We start from the raw sequence: 19,388 nt of genomic DNA on the forward strand, positions 1-19,388 counted from the left end.
GATAGCAGATAGGTGACAGGTCCTCTTTGGGGGGGGGGGGCAATGTGTGCAAGGAGAGGGGCAGGAGAGGAGAAGAGCAGTATAGTAGTATATACAGTGGGGGGCAGTTTGCAATGACTTGCCAACGCTAACTGTATATGGAAAATTGGAAAGAAACTGCACTAAATACTAGACAAACAAGAAAGAAAGATAGAAAAACTGCAATGAAATCACAGTCTATTCAATCCGAGAGCTACGATTACCATGTAAACAATAGATACAAAAAACAAACAGTGAAAAAATATAAATCACGCTACCTCTAAACCATGTGAAACAAATATTTGAATCACAAAACACACAAAACTATGTGATATATATTGATATAAATCATAAACTATGTGGTGTATGATGGTATATATAAATCACTAATATACCAAAAAACAAGAGAGGTTGATAGCCACTAGAGGGCACTATATAGCACTCTCAAGTCCCTCAATAACAGTGAAACAGTGATAAATGAAAATCTTTTTTTTTAGATCATATCATTAGATCAATAAATATTAACCAAAAATAAAAAAATATATATAGACATGTGCCGGCCGGTACACAAATTCCCAGACACCCGTCCACTGGGGGAACGTTTGGAGCTCTTGGGTGACGACAGCGCGCTGCTCCCCCCGAGACGCGGCGCGCTGTCGTCACCCAATACCTCCAAACGTTCCCCCAGTGGACAGGTGTCTGGGAATTTGTGTACTGGCCAGCACATCAGATTCGAGGCATTTTTTTACTGCATGTTTGTAAGTGCAACACAACTTTTAATAAATATTTTTTTACTCATTTTAATGCGCTATGTGGAGCTGTTATTGTTTTTTACATGGTGGGCATTGATGTTGGTGAAGTTTAACTACTTGGATGAGACCCAATGTTAAGGATCATATCTGTCTGAACTGCAAGACTGGGAGGGACTACCTATTATATGCTGTTCATGATCCCCTGTCATAAGGGATCATGGCGATTTGGTAAGGTGCCAATCTATAGTTTGGTGGAGGATACATCACTTTTCTTTGGACACGTTTTCAACTGATTTTGGAATTTGGCACAGAGCACGGGCGTTTGGCATTTCATGTGTTAAACATTTATGGACTTTATTGCTACAATATTTGTTTTATTTATACATCTATATATATTTTTATTTTTGGTTAATATTTATTGATCTAATGATATGATCCAAATTTTTTTGAAATATCATTTATCACTGTTTCACTGTTATTGAGGGACTTGAGAGTGCTATATAGCCCTCTTGTGGCTATCAACCTCTCTTGTTTTTTTGTATATTCGTGATTTATATATACCATCATACACCACATAGTTTATGATTTATATCAATATATATCACATAGTTTTGTGTGTTTTGTGATTCAAATATTTGTTTCACATGGTTTAGAGGTAGCACGATTTATATATTTTCAACACTAACTGTCATTGTTGGCTTTTAAATGTAATTGTCGGCTCCTTTTCTTTTACACTTTATAGTGCTGAGAAGGAGCTGTCATTCTGGCCTGCCACTAAATTAAACAAAAGGGGCGGGGTGGCCCATGTGACATCCCCTGGTGACCCCACCCCTTTTGTCAGCATAAGCAAGTAAGGGAGCCTGTCTGTACAGACTGCCCCCTCACTCCCACACTGTGTATACTGCTCCGCTCCTGCCTTTCTCTGCCGCAACCCCCCCCCCCACTCAGACCCCCATCCCACGGTCTGTTTTTTTTTCTTTTGTTCACTTTCTGCTGTCAGTAGCTGTCTGCTGTCAGTGGCTGGTTGTTAGGACTCCAGCTCCTACCAACCGGTGCAAAAACAGATGCAACAATGGGCCGCTTGCCAATTTGCATCCGTTTATTCTCCATTACGTTTTTTTAACGGATACAAAAAATAGGACTTTCATCCGTTCAAAAAAACGTATCTTCACAGAAGCGGATTAGAAAACTGATGTAAATGGATGATTATCCATTTGCATCCGTTTTTCCATAGGAATGCATTGATGTCCATTTTTAATCCATCAACGAATGGATGAAAAACTAAAGAACGGTCTGCATGTGTAAAAGGGGACTTATACTTACCTTTCTGGCAGCCCATGTCCTCAGACTTACCCTAGGTGTGTTGAATACCTGCTCCCCTCACCACATGCTGTTGCTCCTGTCGTGGCTTTTAAACTTGAGGGTCAGTTAATTGAAACAACCAGTTTTACATGGAATTTACTGAGTTTTTTAAACATATTTAACAAACTTTGTGAAAAGATCTGACTAACCAGTATATCTTTGTATTTAGATGCAGCATCTAATACCTAGCTTTCTTTCAAGATGCATGCTCCTATATCTGTAACAGAGTCCCAGAGGTTATGCTGCAGATTACCCAATAATTTCTCTTTGATGGAGTGCTAGTTGACCGGAAGTCAAGTCAAGTGACAATTAAGTGAGAAATGCTATGTTTTGACATAGAGCACAGAGGAAGTAAAAGTGCTACAGTGTTGTTTTTTCTACTATTAGTGCAACTGTGTACAAAATGTAAAAAAATCTATTTTTACATTAAATAACCTCCATTGAATAAAATGTTCACTTTGAAAATGTATATATGTAAGCATAGTTTAAAACTAAGTAATTAACACAGAAAATATATATTTAGTATCCAAGAAACCAAGAAACCAAGATTTGAGTAAGAATAAAAATATAACAATATATTTTAAATTAAAATATTTGTTTTCGAATTGTTAAATGTAAAATGCTAGCAAATATATTTATAATATTTTTTTAGTACATTTCAAATTGTAGCCACACTGTTACAATTACCAAATCTAAAACCTGAAGGATGTGCTTTTTCTTTTCGCCAACAGGTCCATGGAAATGCAGGACCTAGCAAGTCCGCATAATCGTGTAGGTAGTGGAGATGCATCTGGGGCATCCAAACTGGACAAGCCAAATATTAGCAGTAGTTCTATAACAACAAATGGTACAGGAGGTAAGCTTTATTTATAATACTTTCATTTATAAATATAATAGCTTGTCTTTTGCCATTGTGTTGTTCACACTACAGATAAGAGAATTTTGGAAAATCTTTAAATTTCACATTTTTTTTTTTTTGTAAATTATATTATTTTTGTAAAAAAAATAAGAAAATTGGTTTAGCGACTAGAATATATATATATGTTGTGCTCATGCAAAATTTTTAACCTTGATAATGACTGCTGAAGTTAAAATGTGCACTCATTTTTTACACCAATAGTTATTAATTTTTTTTTTTTTTTTTTTTTTTTTTGAAAGTTTTTTTATTTTTTCCGTCCATCATACAGGATAAGTACGATTACAAGAACAATATATCATTCAAGCAGACAGTATTCTTGCGGACGCAGCCGCTACAACATATGCAACATAAGCAAAACATTATATTATACTTAGTAGTAATGTAAACTTAAACTTAATGGGCAGAGTGGATGCCAATCAATAGTTATTAATAAACCGTGTTTGTCAAATTTAACGCTCAATGTCATAAACAAATATTCATGCCATAAAATGTGTTTCACATAAACTGAAACAATATAATCAAATTCATATCAATGAAATATCAAAGTCCTTCAAAAACATTCCCTGATGTACTGTACAAGTGCTGGTGCTTCCTGAGGACAATCAATCAGGTGAAAACGTGTTAAAGCTATACCTGCATCATTGTGATGCAACTTCTGCCTATGCCATCCTTGGATGGGGTCCTGAGATGTATTTCTGAACATGAAAGCTGCTTTCCTTAACAAACCATTGCTGTACACATCCGGTGTCAGGTTAAATCTGCATTTTACAAAGTAAGTGTATCTTAAACTTTTTATTAAATAAATTGATCAAGCAGTTTTACACTATGGACCTCCTTCCTCTCGTTATTTCCTTTTGAGTGGTATTACTGGGCTTCTAATATCAAATCTGAGTTAATTCAAGAGCTCCTTTATTAAAAGGGGACATGCCCCACAAGCATAGGGGTGTGCGCACAGGGTGTGCCAGGTGTGCCTGGGCACACCCTAATGACCCTGTACTAGGCAAATCCACCCTTCTGCTCAGCTGCAGAGAAATGGACTGGGGAATCTCCATCCTCAGTCACTTTCTCTATCTGAAAAATTAGACATCGGGGGGCTGTGTAGGACCTCTGATATTTCACCAAAGCCCACCAATGGGGTACCTAAAAAAATTGTAAAAAAAAAACAATAATAAAAAAATGATTGTAAAATAAATATTGTACAGTAGGTGAACCCGATTTTGTGTCAATCTCGCTCTCTTTCTCAGCGAGATTGAGCACCTACGAGCCCCATCGCGGGAGCCAGCGCCGAGCTGGCTTGCCGCGATGGAGACAGAGCCGTCATAGAAGCGACGGGAGATCCGACTTGGATTCCCGCCAATTCTACACGTGTGCGGCGTTTGTTATGAATCCTGAAGGGGAAGTCCCCGCCGGATTTTAAATAAAAATCCGGCATGAGTCCCCCCCTCAGGAGCATACCGGGCCCTTAGGTCTGTTATGGGTTGTAAGGAGAGCCCCACTACGCCGGAAAAAAACGGCGTAGGGGGTCCCCCTACAATCCATACCAGACCCGTATCCAAAGCACGCTACCCGGCCAGCCAGGAAGGGAGTGGGGACGAGCGAGCGCCCCCCCCCCCTCCTGAGCCGTACCAGGCTGCATGCCCTCAACATGGGGGGGTTGGGTGCTCTGGGGCAGGGGGGCGCACTGCGGCCCCCCCCACCTCAGAGCACCCTGTCCCCATGTTGATGAGGACAGGGCCCCTTCCCGACAACCCTGGCCGTTGGTTGTCGGGGTATGCGGGCGGGAGGCTTATCGGAATCTGGGAGCCCCCTTTAATAAGGGGGCCCCCAGATACCGGCCCCCCACCCTAAGTGAATGAGTATGGGGTACATCGTACCCCTACCCATTCACCTGCAAGAAAAGTGGTAAAAACACAAATAAACCACACAGTGTATTAAAATATTTTATTTTTCTGCTCCGGAGGCCGCCCCCTGTCTTCTTTATTAGCTCTTTTACCAGGGGGGGCTTCTTCTTTGACGTCTTCGGGTGGGTGGGGGCCGCCGTCTGGTTCTCTTCCACCGCCGGGGGGGGGTGGCTTTTAAAAAAGCCCCCACCCCCCCGGCGGGTTTCCTCCGGCGTCTTCGGCGGGGCTCTTCTTCTTCCGCTATCCCGACGGGTCTTCTCAACTCTCCGGGGTTCTCCTTCTGTCTTCGCCGCTCTCCGTTGTTGACTCGGCGCACCCCGGTTCTTCGTCTCGCAGTCCGGTCCCTTCTTCCGTGCTGTACGTCTTCTTCCGCGCTGTGACGTCATGTTCTTCACTTCTCTCCTTCTCCCGATGTTGACTCGCCGGTCCTCCTCGCTGAAATGACGGATGCGCGCCTTGCATCGGACCTATATAGGCCTCACAGTCCCATCATGCTCTGTACCTACCCATGTGATACCTACCACGTGCCCCCTGCCCCAGAGCACCCAACCCCCCCATGTTGAGGGCATGCAGCCTGGTACGGCTCAGGAGGGGGGGGGGGCGCTCGCTCGTCCCCACTCCCTTCCTGGCTGGCCGGGTAGCGTGCTTTGGATACGGGTCTGGTATGGATTGTAGGGGGACCCCTACGCCGTTTTTTTTGGCGTAGAGGGGGCTCTCCTTACAACCCATAACAGACCTAAGGGCCCGGTATGCTCCTGAGGGGGGGACCCATGCCGGATTTTTATTTAAAATCCGGCGGGGACTTCCCCCTCAGGATTCATAACAAACGCCGCACACGTGTAGAATTGGCGGGAATCCAAGTCGGATCTCCCGTCGCTTCTATGACGCGCTTGCTGGGATGTGCTGTCACTATTCCAGTGAGTGTGAGATGTCGGCGAGATCTCGGCACCCTGTCGCCGAGTATCAGCGCGACGCTGTCGTGCTGAAAGCACAATATCACAAACACCTACTGTAAAACATGATAAAGATATATAAAAAATAAACTACTGACACCAATCTCTGCCCTTCTGACACCGTCCACTGCTCCAATGACAGCAACCTCTGCCTTACTGACATCTTCCACTGATCTACCAACACTGTCCATGGTCCTACTGCCCTATATGTTTATACAAACACGCATGTGTGTACGCATGTGTGTTTGAGCTTTGGGGTGCACACCCTAATGCAATAGGCTATGCCCACAAGTGCAATTGAACATACTAATGATAGTTTACCATGTCCATTTGGTGAGTGAAAATCCATGTGGGGTACTATATGCACAACTGGAACAAAGCACCAAAATTTTAAAGCGCACTTGTACATCAGGGAATGTTTTTATAGCACTTTGATATGATTCATTGATATAAATTTGGTCATATTGTTTAATTATATGACATGGAATTTGTTTATCACATTGAGTCTTAAATGTGAAAAAGCATGGTTTATTATTAACTAAGTTATTATTGTATTTGCCCAAAGATGTGCATGCAGATCTATTTAATTATGCAACACCTTAATCCAGGCAAAATTTAACTTCTGTGATCTGCAGACAATAATGGAATTTGTTGAGCTCCATAAATAAATTCCATAACCCCCCCCCCCCCCCTCCATAAGGCCCATTCAAGCTATGTGCAGTAAATTGTATTTTTCTGCACTGATCAACACCAGTCGCTGGAAGGGCACATAGAAAACAATGTTTATTTTTGTGCCTTATTCACATTACAACACTGGTGCAGACATCCTGCATTTTTCCACATTTTATCAAATGGCACTGTAGGTCACGCACATTGCAATGCACTGCTGTGTGTACCATGACTGAAATGTAAATTTGTCACATTTCAGTAAAAAAAAAAAAATGAGCGCTAAAGCAGAGCGTTTAAATGATGTAAACGATAAATATAAATGATAAAAGTATAAATGATCCCTATTTTCAGATATTTTCCAGAGTCCTTTATACACTTGTAGTTCTTATATACCCAAGAATTGAGGTGATGATAATAGCAGTTGACCCTGCGTTTATGATAATGTTTTTTTTTTTTTTAAAGAGAATCCATTCATTCTGAAGAATCAGCTTTTCAGAAACTAAACTTATGTAACTTATTTGAGTAGAGCTGTAGTGTATGTAAGTGATGTAACTAGTAAGCAATTGTTGGATTCTAATTCTCAGGTGAGAATATGACTGTCCTAAATACCGCAGATTGGCTACTGAGTTGTAGTACACCGTCTTCTGCAACAAGTATGGGCTAATTGTATAATGCATGGTGTGGTACTGAGGTGCTTAAAGATTGCAGTGCTTTTCTCCTTCTTGTGTGGTTTTGCAGTGTTTACATACAAATGTCTAACTTTTTTTTTTTTACAAACAAAATGTTTTAAGCGTTTAGAGTTTTAAGAACTTTTGACATTTTATTCCTGTTTCATATTTGCTGTTTTTTTTATTATTTATCAGACCATGGGTACAGTAAGTCTGAGATTTTGAGGCAGGGCTATTATTAACCAATTCAGCCCTGGAAAAATTTACCATAGAGCACTTTTTGCGATTCGGCACTGCGTCGCTTTAACTGAAAATTGTTCGGTCGTGCGACGTGGTACCCAAACAAAATTGATGTATTTTTTTCCCACAAATATAGTTTTTTTGGTGGTATTTGATCACTGCGTTTTTTTTTTTTTTTGCGCTATAAACAAAAAAAAGTGTAAATTTTGGAAAAAAAAGCTATACTTTTTACATTTTGCTATAATAAATATCCCCAAAAAATATTTTTTTTCTCAATTTAGGCCGATACGTATTCTTCTACATATTTTTGGTAAACAAAATCGCAATAACCGTATATTGATTGGTTTGTGCAAAAGTTATAGCGTCTACAAAATAGGGGATAGTTTTATGGCATTTTTATTATATATTTTTTTATTAGTAATGGCGGCGATCAGCGCTTTTTATTGTGACTTTGACGTTATGGCGGACACATCGGACACTTTTGACACTATTTTGGGACCATTGTCATTTATACAGCGATCAGTGCTATAAAAATGCACTGGTTACTGTGTAAATGACAATAGCAGGGAAGGGGTTAACCACTAGGGGGCGATGAAGGGGTTAAGTGTGTCCTAGGGAGTGATTCTAACTGTGTGGGGGCTGGGCTTCAGGTGACATGACAGTGATCATCCGATGACAGGGAGCAGTAGATCACTGTCCTGTCACTTGGCAGAACAAGGAAATGCCTTGTTTACAAAGGCATCTCCCCGTTCTGCCTCTCCGTGACATGATCGTGGGACACCAGAGGACATCAAGTCTGCGGGTCCTGTGGGCACGGTCACGGAGCAGGGGTGCACGCCCGCACAGCGGCAAATTCAAAGCAACGTACAAGCTTTGCGCAGCTGTGCCATTCTGCCAATGTATATCTACAGGAGGCGGTTGGCAAGCGGTTAAATAAACACTCTGGCTTGCACTAATCTGTATTAAAAGCAGAGGTAGGCAGTATACTATAACAAGCATCTCATTTAGACTATTATTGTAGGGATGAAATATGATTGATACTGTATGTGTTCGGGATAGGTTTGTAAACAGCTTTTGGCCTTATTGAAGTAGATCTGTAGTGAATTGCCAACTTTTAGGAAATGTCTGAGTGAGTCTGAGTGAGATGGATAACTAAAAAGTGATTGACAGTTTTAAAGATGAACCTGTCCTAGTGAAAATATAACTTCATACTTTGTACAGTATTGTGACTAAATGTTTTATATAATCTGTTTTGAATAGAAGAATCAGAGTTATGGTTTACTAATCCTTTTATCTAGTAGAAATCATATGACCAAATCATTAGGCTTTGGTAAGGTGATCAGCACTGTAGGGCACACAACAAACATGGACAAAGACATCAGAGAGTGGGGCTGATTTACTAAAGGTGTTAAAGGGGTTTTAAAGGTAAAAAAAAAAATCCTAAATAGCTTCCTTTACCTTAGTGCAGTCCTCCTTCACTTACCTCATCCTTACATTTTGCTTTTAATTGTCCTTATTTCTTCTGAGAAATCCTCACTTCCTGTTCTTCTGTCTGTAACTCCACACAGTAATGCAAGGCTTTCTCCCTGGTGTGGAGTGTTGTACTCACCCCCTCCCTTGGACTAGCGGAGAGTCAGGATGCTTTCTACGTTGCAGATAGAGAAAGGAGCTCTGTGTTAGTGGGCGTCCTGACTCTCCTGTAGTCCAAGGGAGGGGGCACGATTGGAATTTCCGATGGAAAAAGTCAGACGGAAATTCTGACCGTGTGTATGCCCCATTGGAGTAATTCCATCGAAAATTCCGATGAATTCCATTGGAGTTTAGATAGAGAACATGTTCTCTTTTACTCTGTCGGAATTCCGATGTGATTTTGGTCGGACAAAGGTCCAATTGTGTGTATGGGGCTTTAGGGGTCCGTTCTGTCTGCCGCAATGTCGCAGTCCTGCTAAAAATCACTGACGGCCAACATTACTAGTAAAAAAATAATAATAATAATAATAAATGCAATAAATCTATCCCCTATTTTGTAGACGCGATAACTTGTGCATCAATATACGCTTATTGGGATTTTTTAATTGTCGCTCTATTTTTGTTTATAGTGCAAAAATTAAAAACTGCAGAGGTGATCAAATATAACCAAAATACAGCCCTATTTTTGGGAAAAAAAGGACATACATGTTGTTTGGGTACACATCTCACAATTGTCAGTTAAAGAGACACAGTGCCGTATCGCAAAAAATGGCCTGGTCAGGAAGTGGGTAAATCCTTCTGGGGCTGAAGTGGTTAAGGAGAGGGATATTGTGGTCTAAAGGGAACCCACCTACATAAATCAGTATATGCTTTTTGACTCCCACCATCAACTGGAACACAAATTGGGGTTATAGAACACTGCAATATCAGGTAAAACCAAATACAGAGTTTATAGGACAAAGAACAAGGGCATTTCAGGAGTGCTTTGGAAGTTTGTAGCTAACCAGACTGGGATTTCGCTAAAATATTCCCAAGGTCAAGCAAAAACACAGGGGAAGGGAGAATTAGAGCACACAGAGTAATATAGTCATCCCTTATGTAGCTTAAGTAGCAGAAAAACTCCGAAGGGTCTTTAACAAACATTATATCCCTGTGTCTTTCAAGTCCAGAAGTATACTATGACAGAAGCTTGTACATTTCAAACACTCAACACCTAAAAACAAGTGAAGTAACCTGGTATATGCAGTGTATTGAGGAATGCAAAGACCTATACTTTGGGGAGACAAAGCAACCTCTTTTACAATGGCCCAACATAGGAGGGCAAATTTTCAAGACTCTTGAGCAGTTTTCCTACACCTTAAAGAAAAGGCATATTCTTTTGAGGAAAGTGAAATGCACATTTTGGACATAGGTCAACTTGTTCTCAAGATTAAAAAAGAGGCCATCTATATAAAACTAGAACAACCATAATTGAATAGAGGTGGAGGCCTTCAACACCATCTCTCTTCTACATTAAATGCTGTTTGTACATTTATACCCCAGTGTTTTGACAGCAATTCACCCTTTGAGCCATGTAAATCGAGGATTAATATTTATAAAGCCTGTCTGATACCAAGGATGGGATTAGGTTACTATAAGGTGGTTCCAAAATATGTACACCACTCATCCTCTTTGGATATAAATGCTGGGGTATTTTCCTGATACTCATTAGAACTGAAGAAGTGCCTTGTACAATTTCTTCAGCATTACAGAACAAGTGCATTTAAATTTGACTAACTACTACTAGATACATAGGGGGGCTTTCTCAAATTTGATTGCAAAGGTGTAAATACACTTTAATACCTCATGCATACACATGCTTTTCAGCTACTCTGTGCTAAAGCATAAAATCCCTGTGATTTCTGGCACATGGGGAGCACATGTTCTGCATAGAGATGTCAATACAAGTGAATGCCTATACACAGCCATACTCAGTTAAATGCCTATGGCTTCTGCAATGGCATTTACCTGGACTTGTGCTTTTCTCCCCAATCATGCCACTTCTAACTGAGCACAGCCACGTATGGCCTGTTGATTGTATTGGCTGCTGTAGGTGTGGCTGGCTCTCCAGGCACCAGAAAGCACTGGGGATTTTTTTCTTAGTACACAGGAGCTGCTAAGGGTCTGTGTGCATGAGGTCTCAGGCCTCGTACACACGACCGGCAAAAACCAGCTTGCTGGGAGATATTTTTTTGCCGAGGAAACCGGTCGTGTGTACATTTTCGTCGAGGAAACTGTCGAGATACTCGACGAGCCAAAAAGAGAGCATGTTCTCTATTTCCTTGACGGGAATGGAGAAAATTGGCTTGTCGAGTTTCTCGACAGCCTAACAAGGAACTCGACTAAGAAAACGATGTGTTTCACCCGTCAAGTTCCTCGGTCGTGTGTACGAAGCTTAAGGAGTTGCCTAAAATTGCTTCTGCTTTGCTTTGAGCAGTTTTTACATTTAACAAATACAGGTTAAAGTAAACCTGTGCTTTACCCATGTACAGTAAAGAAGAAGGTTCTTTTTTTAATGCTGGCTCTACCAATTTTACATACTATTCTTGCGTTTGTTGCCCCAGAAATTAAAGGTGAAGTCCCCCTGGTAGTTTAGGTGCTCCTTTTTTATGTTGGAGGGGGTTACAAAAGGCTGTTATAAAGACAAGTTCAGGAACCTACACTGGTTGGATTTTAATTAAACAATATGTTTTTTTTTTTTATTAAAACATAACTGGATCAATTTGTCTTTTTATACCTGCTTTTTATTTTATATAGACAAGGGCTTAAGTCATGCGGTAACGCGTGGGAACGGAGTCCCTGCACTTTTTTCACAGCAGGAACTCGGTTCCCTTTGCAGGACTAGAGCAGCCGAGAGCAGCCGAGCCGCCCGAGACAATTCTTCACTAAGCGGCGATGCTCAGCTCGAGTCACTGTCAGGGGCAGGCAAACCTTAGTAATCCTTTATGTTACTGGCCGCTTCCTGTATATGGATTCATCGGGTAGTGTGTGGGTATTCTGTCACTTCCTCGATGCCGCAATGTCTCCTGGGAGCTTTTGTCATTGTTCCCATGAGACATTGCGGAGGTCTGCCGCGAGTTATCGCAGGATTTACAAAGAACTTTCTTTCTAAATCCAATCCAAACAATGACAAAAGCTTCCAGGAGACATTGCGGCATCGAAGAAGTGACGGAATACCCGCACACTACCCGATGAATCCATATACAGGAAGCGGCCAGTAACATAAAGGATTACTAAGGTACAGTGGATTGAAAAAAAAAAACCACGCGGTTTAGTAATTATGCATATGAGCGTATCATTTTTTTTTTTTTTTTTGGTGGGGGAGTGGATCTTGGGTGGGAGTTCCCACACTTTTTTCCCCAGGACTTGACCCCTGATATAGACACTATAAACCTGCTCATTTAGGACAAAGTGACAATGTCTTTGCTAATGAACTCCTTCCTGACACACCTATACTCACTTTGCCAGTGCTCCCATGCAGCTTCTTCCACCCTCTAAGACAGCAACAATACCAGGTGCTTCTGGGTAGGAGGAAGCATATTGAAACGAAGAAGAAATGGCTGCACATTAGTAGATTCCAAATGCCGTTTATTAGTTACCAAAATTACACCAGGGGACACCAACACACAGTCTTGTGGATGGGTTTCACACAGTACAATTGTGCTTAATCATTAAGCACAATTGTAATGAATGATTAGGCACAATTGTACTGTGTGAAACTTGTCTACAAGACTGTGTGTTGGTGTCCCCTGGTGTCATTTTGGTGATTATTAAACAGCATTTGGAAATATCCGATGTGCAGCCTTTTCTGCTTCATTTCAATATACCCACATAGGCGGTCTGGGGCTAGCACTCAATTGGAGTTTCCATCAGGCAGTCAATTCACCTAGAGCAGAGAGTTCTTTATTCCTAGGAGGGAGCATATGACCTCCTCTCAGGCAACATTGTTCAGGCCTAGCAACCAATTGCTTGGCCTAGGCACTGTCACATGACAGAGAGAGTGTCATTAATCACTTGATACTGGGGGTTTTCTAATAAAATATTTTGGGGAGTGGGGGGGTGGGAACCTTTTCACATTTTTTTTTTTTGCGCTGCATGGGTATAGTAACAGTTTATTCTTAAATTATTTTGATAATTATTTTAAATAAGGAAAATATTTTCTAGACTTGTTTCCTATGATTTTATATGTCGAGATATTCCAAGAGGGTATAATACTATTAGCCCTTTAACACTGCAGGTCATGCATTTTATTTACATGACAGAATTTATGTTACCAAACAAAAAAAATAAAAATGTGATTAGGATGTTAATATTTAAAACAGAGCAACAGTGAAGAAGAATGTAATATGATGCTGTTGTTTTCTGATAAATTTTTCTAGATAGAAGTAATAAAAAATGAATGCCCTTATTTACTAAGTATTTTAACCAATTTAAATGGTATCAAAAGAAATATTCCAATAGGTGACGCACAGTACCAACATCCGAAAACATATCATTGAGGAGACAATTGTTAATTTGAAAAGCTATTGTCATTATTAGTTATATTTTTAGCCAGGTTGTGATATTTTGCTATGGTTGATTTTCCTCTCACCTGAACATTAATATAGTTACCATCATACAATTTATTATTTTTTTAATAAATACATGTCAGATATGCCCGAACAAAAATCATACCATTGCTTTTCTGGTAAAACAGAACTAAATCCCATATGGATTCCTGGAGCTTTTGCCATAATGCTATGCCGTGCATACTTGCAGATTATTGCACATCTACCGTCTTGCACGCCTTCTGCACTGATGCAAGGTCCACGCACCCCCTATTACTCTGTCCATAGCCGCTGACATCTTTCCATCTTTTTCCAGATCCAGTGTTTTCTGAATCATTGAGCACCCACTGATGATGTAATTCCTGCACATGTGCTCAGGACTTACATCATTCTGACACCTGGCTTAATTCTTGACATCTTACAGACACAGGGAAACGCCAGGGGGTGTGCACTGCACTGCACATGTGCAGCAGGAAGTGTGCACTAATGAAAAATGTATAGCAGACAGATAAAGTCTACTATGTCATAAATTGTACCTGCTAACAATATTTGAATTTATAACTTTAGTTTTAAAGCTCCTCTGGCATATTTACAAAGCAATGCTGTTTACTTTAAAAACTTTGCTTGCAGACTGACATTCATTCTAATGAAAAGGGTAAAAAAGAGCGCCTCTCATTCTTTCTGGAAGTCCTCACTACAGTAATATACAGGAAAGGTATCATTAGATATCACAGGTTCTACACCGCTCTGCAATTTATAAATCCATTGTAAAAAGTGATACCTGCAGTAAGTAGATAGTGAAAACTGTGAGTAGTTAACTGCTCTGCACTTACATGAATTGTGGGAAATGCTGGATTAGGATCTTGTGGGGGGTTGAATCCAGATCCCGATTTTTTAATGATTAATTGTGCAGCAATAAAAGATAGTATTGGCTTAGAACTTCTGAATGTTTGTTGTATGCTATAGACAAGTAAACTAAAGTGATTGTACAGATCACCTTGTAAAACAACCCATTCAGTTTAACCGCTTCCGGACTGCTCACTTCATATATACTGCGGCAGGGTGGCCCGGCTGCGCAAAATAATGTACCTGTACGTGATTTTGTACACACAGTGTAGGGGCACGTGTTACTCCGACGATCGTTCAGTGGAGAGATGGATCAGCGGTGAGCCTAGGTAAACAAGGCAAACCACTAAACTATCAGAGAACAAAAGAGAGATCTTGTGTTTCAGCTAAGCTGATGGATCACTCTTTTCCCCAGTGTATCCATCACCCACACAGTTAGTAAGAACCTCCTGGGGACACACTTAACCCCTTGATCAACTTGATCAACCAATAGGTTCTGCCTACTGAACATGCAACAATCTGTTATTACTGTGGCTGCAGTGGATTACTGCAAAACACAATTAATGTGTATTTGATGCCATTTTTTTTTTATTTTGACACATACTTTAAGATAAATCAAATTACATTGCAGCTTTTAGCACCGTTGCAGTTTTGCTGGAATGCATTAGTATTTCATGTATTGTAACTCTACTTCCATATATATTAATATACATGTACTTTAAAGGTGGCACCTCTACTGTGTATTAGGTATTCAGTAAAGTAATGTTTAAGTGTAGGGATGTGGTGCCAATGGTTACCGTCTGCACAGAAATTTTAATTATATAATAATGGACAGTATATAGTAGAGCTGCAGGATTCTGGCCAAAATCAGATTCACAATTTGTTTTTTACTTAGAATAAAGATCACGATTTTCATGGCGTAACATCATCTTTCACATTATACAAAAAAATTGGGATAACTTTACTGTTTAATTTTTTATTAATTCATTAATTTTATTAATCTATTAAACTGTGTTTTTCCCCAAAAAATAGCATTTGATAGACCACTGCGCAAATACAGTGTGACATAAAATATTGCAACAACCGCCATTTTATTCTAAAGGGTCTCTGCTAAAAAAACTATATATAATGTTGTGGGTTCTAAGTAATTTTTGAGCAAAAAATACTGATTTTAACTTGTAAGCATCTAGTGTCAGAAAAAGGTTTAGTCTTTAAGTGGTTAAACTTCCCTCATTTACAGACCGAAGTTCATTCCTTTGATCTAAAAGGACTTAGTGTTACAATGTGTATAGTTATCTCCGTCTAAACTCTCCATCATAAATTTGTCAGGCTTTCTGTTTGTTTTTTTGACAGTTGTCAGCAGTGAACTCTCTGCACTGAATCAGGAAAATGCTTTGTTAAGATTGTGTGGGGGTAGAATCGCGATCTCGATTCTTTAACGATTAATCATGCAGCTCTAGTATATAGTAATATACAATATTAAATATTATATAATATTAAATATACAGTATTTACTAGTATTCCTCTGTGGGCTAGGCTTCCAGCCCAGGATGAGAATACTACCCCAGCACGTGTGTTTCGATCACCAATACACTAACTTACCCCCCCCACCCCCATATATATGTATATAGGTGTGTGTTTTTCTGTTTTTGGTTTCTGCATGTTCTAAACTTTGGACAGGAATGACAGACCCCTTAATCATTTAGATCTGGTCATATTGGTCAACAACTCTTGTTAGGCACTAGAGTTGGTTCAGTCAGTCCAGTTTAACATGTATATCAAGCTTTTGACAAAGAAGTACTTCTCTGACTGGTTGCTTTGTTGTACTACATATTAGCATTTAAAAGGGCTTTCTATTTTACTTATAAGATTTATTCAACACCCTCTTGGATCCATTGACATTTAAAGATATGGATTACATTTTTACCAATTCACAGCTACCTGTTTGTATTTCTTCTGAAAGAGGCTCAATTATTTAATGTAAATTTTATCTCTTTAACCACTTAAGACCCGGACTAAAATGCAGGTAAAGGACCAGGCCCCTTTTTGAGATTCGGCACTGCGTCGCTTTAACTGACAATTGCACGATCGTGCGATGTGGCTTCCAAAGAAAATTGGCGTCCTTTTTTTCCCACAAATAGAGATTTCTATTGGTGGTATTTGATCACTTCTGCGGTTTTTATTTTTTGCGCTATAAACAAAGATAGAGCGACAATTTTGAAAAAAATTCAATATTTTTTACTTGTTGCTATAATAAATATCCCCCAAAAATATATAAAAAAACATTTTTTTCCTCAGTTTAGGCCAATTCTTCTACCTATTTTTGGTAAAAAAAACCGCAATAAGCGTTTATCGATTGGTTTGCGCAAAATGTATAGCGTTTACAAAATAGGGGATAGTTTTATTGCATTTTTATTAAAAAACATTTTTTTACTACTAATGGCGGCGATCAGCAATTTTTTTCGTGGCTGCGACATTATGGTGGACACATCGGACAATTTTGACACATTTTTGGGACCATTGTCATTTTCACAGCAAAAAATGCATTAGAAATGCATTGTTTACTGTGAAAATGACAATTGCAGTTTGGGAGTTAACCACAAGGGGGCGCTGAAGGGGTTAAGTGTGACCTTATCTGTGTTTCTAACTGTAGGGGGTGTGGCTGTAGGTCTGATGTCATTGATTCCCTATATTAGGGAACACACGATCGATGACGGCGCCACAGTGAAGAGCGGGGAAGCTGTGTTTACACACAGCTCTCCCCGTTCTTCAGCTCCGGGGACCGATCGTGGGACTCCAGCAGTGATCGGGTCCGCGAGTCCCGCGGCCGTGGTCGCGGAGCTTCGGACAAGTACGTGATTGTGCCATTCTGCCGACATATATCGCGTTAGGCGGTCCTTAAGTGGTTAAGGCTACATGCACACTAATATAGTTAGGCTTAGTGTAAACCAGTGTTTCTCAATTCCAGTCCTCAGGCCCCCCCAACAGGTCAGGTTTTCAGGATTTCCCTCAGATGAAAAGGCTGTGGTGATTACTAAGGCAGTGAAACTGATCAAATCACCTGTGCAAAATAATGGAAATCCTGAAAACCTGACCTGTTGGGGGGGCCTGAGGACTGGAATTGAGAAACACTGGTGTAAACTATGTATCCTTTTCCCACGGCTAGAGAGCTACAGCAAGCCATAGATGTGTAGAAGTGAATGGCTGTACACCCCTGTAAACAGTAATACTTCTCTGCTTTGGCATTTACCCGTACATGTGCTTGCAACATAATTTCCCAATCACGGTACCTCTGCATTCAGCAAGATACATTGTACTAGCATACGTGGGTAAATGCCAATGCAGAGAAGCATTACCATTTACATGTGTACAGGGGTGCACAGCCATTCACCTCTGTAGCCAGGTTTATGTGCTGCTCTCCAGTCATAGAAAGACAATGGGGGTTATTTACTAAAGGAAAATCTACTTTGCACTACAAGTGCACTGCAAGTGCACTTAAATGTGCACTTAAATGTGCACTTGGAAGTGCAATTACTGTAGATCAGAGGGGAACATGCAAGGAAAGAAAACAGCATTTTAGCTTGCACATGATTGGATGATAAAATCAGCAGATATTCCCCTGATTTCAGATCTACCCCTTATATTTAAAGTGACTGCACTTCCAAGTGCACTTTCATTGCACTTCCAAGTGCACTTGTAGTGCAAAGTGGATTTGCCTTTTGTAAATAACCCCTAATGTGTTTTTTTGCTAGGCATATGGTATTTTATCTTTAAGTATGTCCATGTGTGTGAGGTCTAAGGCCCCGTACACACGGCCGAGGAACTCGACGTGCCAAACACATCGAGTTCCTCGGCCAGTTCAGCACTGAAGCCGCCGAGGAGCTCGGCGGGCCGAGAGCTCCCATAGAACAACGAGGAAATAGAGAACATGTTCTCTATTTCCTCGCCGAGCTCCTCGTCGGCTTCCTCGGCCGAAAGTGTACACACGGCCGGGTTTCTCGGCAGAATTCAGCCAGAAACTCGGTCGGAAGCTGAATTCTGCCGAGGAAACTGGTCGTGTGTACGGGGCCTATGAGCCTTGTTCAACTGGCTTTTGTTTGTTTCAGAGCTGCTTCTTTCCCCTTACAAGTCAATAGGAAGCTAAAAGCAGTTTGAGGAAGATTGAGGCAGCTGAACAGGTCTGAGGGAGGTCAAATTCATGTGTCATTGAATGACAGGTAAACACAAAGGGGGTTATTTACGAAAAGGCAAATCCACTTTGCACTACAAGTGTAAACTACAGAAGCAAAGTGCACTTGGAAGTGCAGTCGCTGTAAATCTTTATTTTCCTTGCATGTCCCCCTTTGGATCTGCAGCGACTGCACTTCCAAGTGCTCTTTGCACTTGTAGTGGAAAGTGGATTTGCCTTACGTAAATAACCCCCATTATCTCAGAAGCATCTTAAACTGCATGCAAAATGCACCGGAAACAAAGCTGAATGTATCCTTTAACACAAGCCTTGAGTCCATATACACAGGCTTTTAGGGGTTGATTTACTAAAGGAAAATAAACTGTGCATTTTGCAATTTCGCTCTGAAAGTACAGTTGCTCCAGAGCTTAATAAATGAGGTAAATGTGTCAAAATCTTAATAAAGTATTTTGAAAAAAATAAAAAAAATAAAAAATAAATGAGGTAAAGCTTCACCTTGCAAAGAGTACCAAATCACATGCAAAGAAAATAAAAAACAGCATTTTTGTTTGCACATGATTGGATTGTGGAAATCAGCATAGCTTCTGCTCAATTACTAAGCTCTGGAGCAACTGCACTTGCAGAGTGCAAAATGCACAGTGTTTTTGCTTTTAGTAACTCAACCCCCTTAACCCCCCCGTTGGTATTCCCAAGTCCGGCTCGGGGTGGAATTTCAGAACCAAAAGCGGTAACCCCGAGCCAGACTCGGGATCGCCTCTCAGCATCCACAGGATTTCTGCCTGGAAACTGTAGATTGTCCATAGCAACCAAAAAGT

General features: G+C 40.5%; 1 protein-coding gene across 11 annotated transcripts in view; it reads left to right on the forward strand.

Moving 5' to 3' along the window:
• EYA4 (EYA transcriptional coactivator and phosphatase 4) overlaps positions 1 to 19,388 on the forward strand; it is a 377,003-nt gene that overhangs the window by 223,331 nt on the left and 134,284 nt on the right. For 5 of the 11 annotated variants that reach the window (XM_040350451.1, XM_040350452.1, XM_040350455.1 and 2 more), the window contains 2 exons: positions 2,864 to 2,988; positions 7,159 to 7,227. The exons of 3 other annotated variants lie outside the window; for them this stretch is intronic. In XM_040350451.1, coding sequence (XP_040206385.1) covers positions 2,864 to 2,988; positions 7,159 to 7,227 — 194 coding nt within the window. The remainder of the gene's footprint in view (positions 1 to 2,863; positions 2,989 to 7,158; positions 7,228 to 19,388) is intronic. 3 more of the 11 variants (XM_040350453.1, XM_040350454.1, XM_040350457.1) reach the window with 1 other exon arrangement.

This window comes from Rana temporaria, chromosome 4 (assembly GCF_905171775.1).
Source record: "Rana temporaria chromosome 4, aRanTem1.1, whole genome shotgun sequence".
NCBI classification, from domain to species: domain Eukaryota; kingdom Metazoa; phylum Chordata; class Amphibia; order Anura; family Ranidae; genus Rana; species Rana temporaria.